The sequence below is a fragment of the Salminus brasiliensis genome, chromosome 14, assembly GCF_030463535.1.
Source record: "Salminus brasiliensis chromosome 14, fSalBra1.hap2, whole genome shotgun sequence".
Lineage (NCBI taxonomy): Eukaryota > Metazoa > Chordata > Actinopteri > Characiformes > Bryconidae > Salminus > Salminus brasiliensis.
Genome location: NC_132891.1, coordinates 9,961,068 through 9,967,911, shown reverse-complemented (window position 1 = coordinate 9,967,911; position 6,844 = coordinate 9,961,068). Strand labels below are relative to the sequence as shown.

At 40.7% G+C, this 6,844-nt stretch overlaps 2 protein-coding genes across 2 annotated transcripts; both read right to left on the bottom strand.

Annotated features, from left to right (window-relative positions):
* On the bottom strand, positions 1-2,063 carry micos10 (mitochondrial contact site and cristae organizing system subunit 10). Its single transcript, XM_072656545.1, has 4 exons — positions 1,908-2,063; positions 654-701; positions 445-554; positions 1-223 (listed from the first exon to the last, which is right to left on the bottom strand). The coding sequence occupies exons 1-4, from the start codon at positions 1,969-1,971 to the stop codon at positions 215-217; spliced, it is 231 nt and encodes a 76-aa protein (XP_072512646.1). The 5' UTR covers positions 1,972-2,063; the 3' UTR covers positions 1-214.
* A 926-nt stretch (positions 2,064-2,989) lies between these two features.
* Positions 2,990-6,134, bottom strand: sike1 (suppressor of IKBKE 1). The gene is made up of 5 exons (XM_072696958.1): positions 5,681-6,134; positions 4,722-4,827; positions 4,454-4,596; positions 4,238-4,351; positions 2,990-3,974 (listed from the first exon to the last, which is right to left on the bottom strand). The coding sequence occupies exons 1-5, from the start codon at positions 5,837-5,839 to the stop codon at positions 3,855-3,857; spliced, it is 642 nt and encodes a 213-aa protein (XP_072553059.1). The 5' UTR covers positions 5,840-6,134; the 3' UTR covers positions 2,990-3,854.
* Positions 6,135-6,844: the final 710 nt, after the last annotated feature.

Genomic DNA, 6,844 nt, shown 5'->3' with positions numbered 1-6,844 from the left:
TTGACGGTTTGTTGATGTCATAAAATATCATTTATTAACTGTGTTTGTTCCATTCTCAAATCTACATCATTCAACATTACAGCTTTTCTTTTCAACAATATGATTAAATAAAGACAGAACGTCTGCTTCAGGCACACACAAATGATGGAGGGATAGGAGTCTGACAGCCCTCAGATGAGTAACAAAAGAGAGTCAAAATCTTCATGGTACGGCGCTACTGCTCCTGAAACAGATTGAGACAAAAGCCAGTCAGTTCATTTAGTTTCAGCAGATCAGACTAGGCCTGGATGTCTAAAATGCAGATGGGAGACTTAAAGGAAACAGTGAGTGAGTATAATCTGAGACTTTCCTTATGCCACACTGACAAACCAAAGCCAAAAGCCAAGTCTTAGCCAAGTGTGATAGGATTATATGAACAGCATGGCTTGCCATACACTTACTGACCTTAGCTGCATTACTGAGTACAAGATATGGTGACCTCAAGTCGTTCTGGCAGTTTGAGTAAGCCATGCCCAGCCCTGCTCCTGTGCCGAATGCAATTGGGAAAGTCCTCCCTGTGTGTACGGTACAAATACAGCAAGCATTACATACACCAGAAAAGTCAAAGCAGTCTATTTTATAATAAAGACAAGACAATGCCAGTGAATACTCACGCTTAAAGAATACAACGGAGAACACAATCCCCAAACCGAGGCCAGCACCTACAGGAAAAACGGCAGATTTTAGAGACACAACAAAAGAAGCAGGCATGAAAACCAGCACAGTAATGCAGCAGACTACCTCTGTCGGAAATGAGTGAGACATGAACCAGTGACTCACTTCTCACATAGAGGATTTCTGACTGGACGGGACGTGCAATGTACCGCTGAGATTTCTAACCTGTTAATGCCCAACAATTCTCTAAATTTAGTATAGGAAGGACAACAACACAGAACGTGCTCTGAAGGGTCTAAAGCACTGGGGTTCTCAAACCAGTCCTCTACACTTGCAAAAATATGGACTAGTTGAGGACTGATTTCATAACACTGGTCTAAAGTAGTGAAGGCGCCCCAGAAGGACAGCTGTTCTGCTCCAGCCCAAACATAACTAAACCATTACTACCTAAACCAAGGCATCAATAACCTTAAATACCTGGATATGGGTTGGACTGGTTGGAAGCATTTTGTCTTAGATTAATACCCAACAAAACTGTGTATTATTATTATTATTATTATGCTACATAATATTAAAACAAATAATTAACATTTAATTTAATAAGTGACAAAAGCAATGATTAAATGAAGATATCTTCAGACCATGTAAGCAAATGAATCTTTTAATGGGTTACCTACATCAGACCTTGTTAAAGTATATCTACTACAAAATAAATCATATTTATGGAGCAATAAGTCTTATTTAGCTTAATGCTTGAGCAAAACTTGAGCTTCTTGGTTCCTCTCAGTCCCAGCATTTCTTCCTTATGCATAATAAAGACCTTTCCCCCCTTTTCGACAGTTTAATCATCTTAGCTTTCCCTCTGAGCCTTGAATTCCTCGGATTTCTCACTCCTGAGGCTCACAGGGAGGGTTTCCCTGCCACCCTCAGCTCTGGCTGGCTTAGCAGGTTAACGTGGAGGGCTCGTCTCTCATTTCTGTCATGCTGCTTTGGGACACGTAGCTATGTTATTAAAATAAGCCCCATATAAATATGCTTGATCATTTAGCTCAGTCTGATCGTGTCTACTCTGAGATGAACGCTTCGTTAGCTTTAGCTAGCATTGCTCGGTAACTCCTAATGTAACCTTGTTCACAGCTAGCTAGCTAGCTAACGACGCTAGCGCTAACCCCTGTTTAAACGGGTAGCGTTAGCTAGCTATCTAGCTAACTTCTGCTCTTCCAGCTTTGCCAGTAATCTGACAAACCTCTTACCAACTTTAATCGCACAGTCTGCCAGGCAGCGGTCCCATTTCTGACCCAGTTCTTTCTCAGACATGTTGGAGTAGATGGTGCTAGCTGGCTGAACCGACTTGACTTTGCATCAGGAGGCTAAGCTGTCATGTTTTCCGAATGTATGGGGTCACTCGCACGGCAGGACCATCAGCGCCACCTGCTGGACAGGCGTGTGAGGAGGCGCCCAACTGCAGATGGGATACTACACTGAACTATACTAGTAAATGCAGCTCTAATGGTGGTGGACTATCTTGGACATACTACTAAACCAGGGCTCTTAACACTAAGATGAGTTTGGGGAACTGGTCTGGAACTGGTCAATTAACTGATGAGCTGAACCAGAAGTGTGTTTAAGCAGATAAATCACCAACCTGTGCTGGACTGTGGTTCTCCTAGGGTCATTCTCCCTATTATTAAGCCTTCCACTGTATTTAAATACTATTATAAGACAAGACAAGACAACCATATTCATCATTAGTGTCGGCACAGATGGAGTTTAGCTTCCGCCTTTAACCCATCTTTGCAGTGCACACACACAAACACACTAGAGACTGTGAGCACATGTGCCCAAAGCAGTGGGCAGCCATTGCTGTGGCACCCGGGGAGCAGAGAGGGTGAAGGGCCTTGCTCAAGGGCCCAAAAGTGGCAGCTAGTCGAGCCCGGGTATCGAACTCACAACCCTGTCACCAATAGCCCGGAGCCGTGTCTCCAGCCACTTCCATCAGCTTATTCTGGGGGATCCCCAGGCACTCCCAGTCCAGCCGGGAGATATCATTTCTCCAGCAAGTCTTTTACCTTCTTTTCTCCCCACTGTCCACTAAAAATGACCTAAGGGCCTAATCCATGTCTGGAGGACTAGCACCATGTGCCTTACCTCCAGCTCAAGCTTTATTCTTTCATTATATTTACATGCTGAAACTCAAGTCAAGCCATTGTACCTAGTTTTAACATCAGAACTGTGCACAATACACAGACACGATGCCACTATAATTTATGCAGGGACCATAGAAGAAACTGCTGCAATTCTTTAAAAGCTACTAAAGGCCACTCAAAGGCAAGGGTACATTTGAAAGATTTATTTATGCATTTAATTTTAAATCATATTTTAACATTTTTTTACTGTCTTGCAAAAGTTATTCAACCTCCAGAAAAGCTTCAAACATTTGCTATATTAAAAATCACACATACAAAATTTTAATTGACAGATATTTTCATGCAAACACAAACAGACTAAAAATTCCACTGTTGCTAGTTTTACGTCTTTTTATTTTTATGAACGTAATAAATGCTCGGCATGTTGGCTGAATGGGTCTTTGAAAAGCATGACCTGATGCTACACAAGCGTGATCTTAAAAACCTGCTTATTTACTGCCACCCTATTACAGAGAGCAGCCAAGCATTAACCCTACTAGGAAATGAACACCAAGTCCTTTATTATAGTCTATCGTAGCAGTATAGTAGTATACAGTTAATTATTTTTTAAAATAACCCTTTATGCATGTTTCATCAGCCTGAATACTTAACACTTTTAAGAAATCCCTAAACTGAGACTAAGCAGCTAAGAATGGCCACTTGTTTTTGCATGGAAATGAGTATGTATCAATACAGCAAAGTCTGAGGTTTTTCCAGAGTGCTGAATCTTTCATAAGGCCCTGCAAATCTAAAATAACTTTAAGATTAATTTAAAAAACTATAGAAAAAAAGACAGGTAGCAGAAATGAACGTAACAATGTGGTGCAGATTTCCTGAGAAAAACAGACAAATAAAATCTACCGCTGTTACTCTATTGCAGAAATGTGCACCAGTGGGCAGCAGGTCAACAGTAATGAACCACAACATAAATGTGAGCTAATGGGTGTCCTGAGATGGTACAAAGGAAATTGTGCTGAACTGTATCCTCAATACAGAGCAACGCTCTGGCCGTCATCATTCTGTGTCAGTAACTCTGGGGCTAGGCTCTGTGTCGGGCTGGCTGTTCTCTTCTCTGTGTGGTTTCAGGGTATTCTTGCTGATGGCCAAAAGGTCACGTAGCTCCTTGTTTTCAATCTAAATCAGGATGAAAATTCAGTCAATTTCACCAAAACATTCAAATTAATACAGCATAATAATACAAACAAACATAAAAACTACATAAACTTTTAAAAGGAACATTTAAAGGAACACTCTGGCCGAAAAGGAAAACTCACTTCTGCGCTTTAAAGAATCAACACCAAGATTTTTCCAAAGGCTCCTTCTAGATGTCATCAGGAGGCAGTTTTCCTATTCTAGCCAGAATGTCCCTTTACAACAGACATGGACTGATGCATTACCTCCAGTTGAGCCAATCTCTCCTTGACAGAGCAGTAGTGCTGGTCATCAACCTGTACCGCTCTACGCATCACCTGGCCCATCTCACATATTCGCTCCAGCTGGCTCTGCACCTCCTAGGCCAAAGATTAATGCTTTTTGAGAGTATACTGATGACACTGGCTACACATTCGTAAAAGCTAGCAGTATAAAATCAGCAGAAGAAAGAGGGTATTTACCTTGGCGTGGTCCTTGTGAAGGTTGAGCACAGGCTTGGTGTCCAGCTCCTTCTTGCCCATCATTAACTGAAGCATCTGCTTGCGGTATCGACCCATGATCAACTCCAGAGCGTACTGGTGCTCTTCTAACGAAAGCCAAAGTTCTGTGAAACAGACAAAGGAAAGAGCATATAGCAAATATTATAATTATACCTTTTGGACAACACTTTTTGCTAAATCCTACAGTTTTAGGGATGCATATTGTATGTAAGCGAATTAAGAAGCATGCCTCTGTTCTCCTGCTGAAGTTCCTTGATCTGGGTGTTCTCCTGGGACAGCAGAACATGGGGTTTGTATTTGGACAGCTCCTGGTATCCTGCACTTTCTTCCATGTACTGAATAAAAGAAAAAGAAAAAAAAAAAACAATGAAAGAAATGTGCTTTTAGACATCAGATATAGATATAGCCATATACACATAATCAGCATTCAGCAAAATCCAATTATATATATTAGTCTTAACGGCACAGTGACAACAATCCTCTGTAAAATGGCCATAAAAAAATTATAATGACTTTTACCCCCTAACAAATAGGATAAAGGATAAAGGTGCACGTATTTGTCACTGTACAGCGAAATGTGTCCTCCGCATTTAACCCATCTGGTAGTGAACACACACACACATGTGTTAGGGGCAGTGAGTACACACACACACCCAGAGCAGTGGGCAGCCAACTCCACCCCCCGGGGAGCAGAGAGGGTAAAGGGCCTTGCTCAAGGGCCCAACAGTGGCAGCTTGCCGAGCCCGGGAATCGAACCCACAACCCTGTTATCGATATCCCGGCGCTCTAACCGCTGAGCCACCACTGCCCCATATCCTAACTACAAGTGTAGAGTAAAAAATAAAAATAAAGTAAAAAATAAATAAATATAGGGAAAATGTAGCATATGGGCCCTTTAAAATGACCTTTGCTTTATTTGTTTAAAAAGGCAGCCACAGAAGACAGGGTTATATTATATTAATGATATTAATTTTTGCCTGCATGGTTAAAATGGGATCTTCACCAAATACAGCTAATTTATTTGCAGAAAACTTCACATAATTGATAAAACATGTAATTACGTAGGAAATTCCTTTACACAGTAAAGACCACAGCGCAGAGCAGCTAAATACAGTAATCGAGGTCTCCCTCAGATAATAAGGTGGGAATAATAACCAAAGGAGCAGTACTGAACCCCTGCTGGCCTACCTTATCAGGCAGAGCGTTGCCCACCTCCCTCATGCTGTGGACCCTTTGGCTCAGGGTGCTCGACTGCTCGATCAGACTCTCGGCCGCCGTGTCGTGCTCTTTCAGTCTCTCCAGCAAAGTCCGAGCATCGGACAGCACCTTTTCCATGGTGCACGACATGTCCGCACGGATGTAGATTAATGAAAGCCAGATATATGGGAGTATCCTGAGAAGATCTGCTGCCAAAACTTAGCTAGCTGTAATCTACTGTAAACACAGAGCCAGCTATAACTACAAGCAGTCTGTGCTCAGTTAGCTAAATGCTTACAGATACAGCGGTGTTAGCTACCCTACATATCCCCTGCCTCATGTCCTGACTGTTTTCAGGAGAGTGATTGTTAATAACAGATCGTAAACAAACAGCAGAAAGATAAACCTACAGGAGTCCAGACCAGCACTGCGCATGCTCTTTACGCGTTTCCGCATCTTCTGCCGGCGAGCCGATTAGCGCCAACAAATTTCAATTATTATTACTTTAAAACGGTGTAAATATTTATTTATTATTTATTTATTTATTTATTTATAATCCACTTGTGCAACATTGACGTTTCCGAGAATCTATCCTAACGATGTGGTGACTCTTATTGTGTAAAGCGCAAAAAAAAAAAAAAACAGCGGCTAATCTTGGTAAATTCTATTGACAAATATAGTGTACGTTAATATAAATTACATTTATAAATACTATAATTTTTTAAGTAGTTACATTTGACAAGTATTAAAAAAAATATAAAAACATAAAAAATAATTTCAGAAACATACAAAGTAGTTAATAATGTGTAATATAATGTGCTTGCCCCTCTGGGAAATCAAACCTATATATACTTTAATGTTGCTGAAATACATTTTTATGCTATTTTATTTTAATATTTTTAATATTTAGCATTTTTAATGTCAAATATGCAACTACTTACTTATTAATATGCATACTACTACTTACACCAACCAACTTCAGATCAGTTGCAAGTCAGTGTGGTTAATTTGTTAGAGATGGATTCAGCTATTTGGATTTATGGATTTTATTTAACGTGTGACATCAGGTTAGATATAATTCTCAGTCACTGATAGACGTCCAGACAAACGGTCAATAGAGGGCGTGATTGTAAAGTTCACTCAATAGGCCGCATA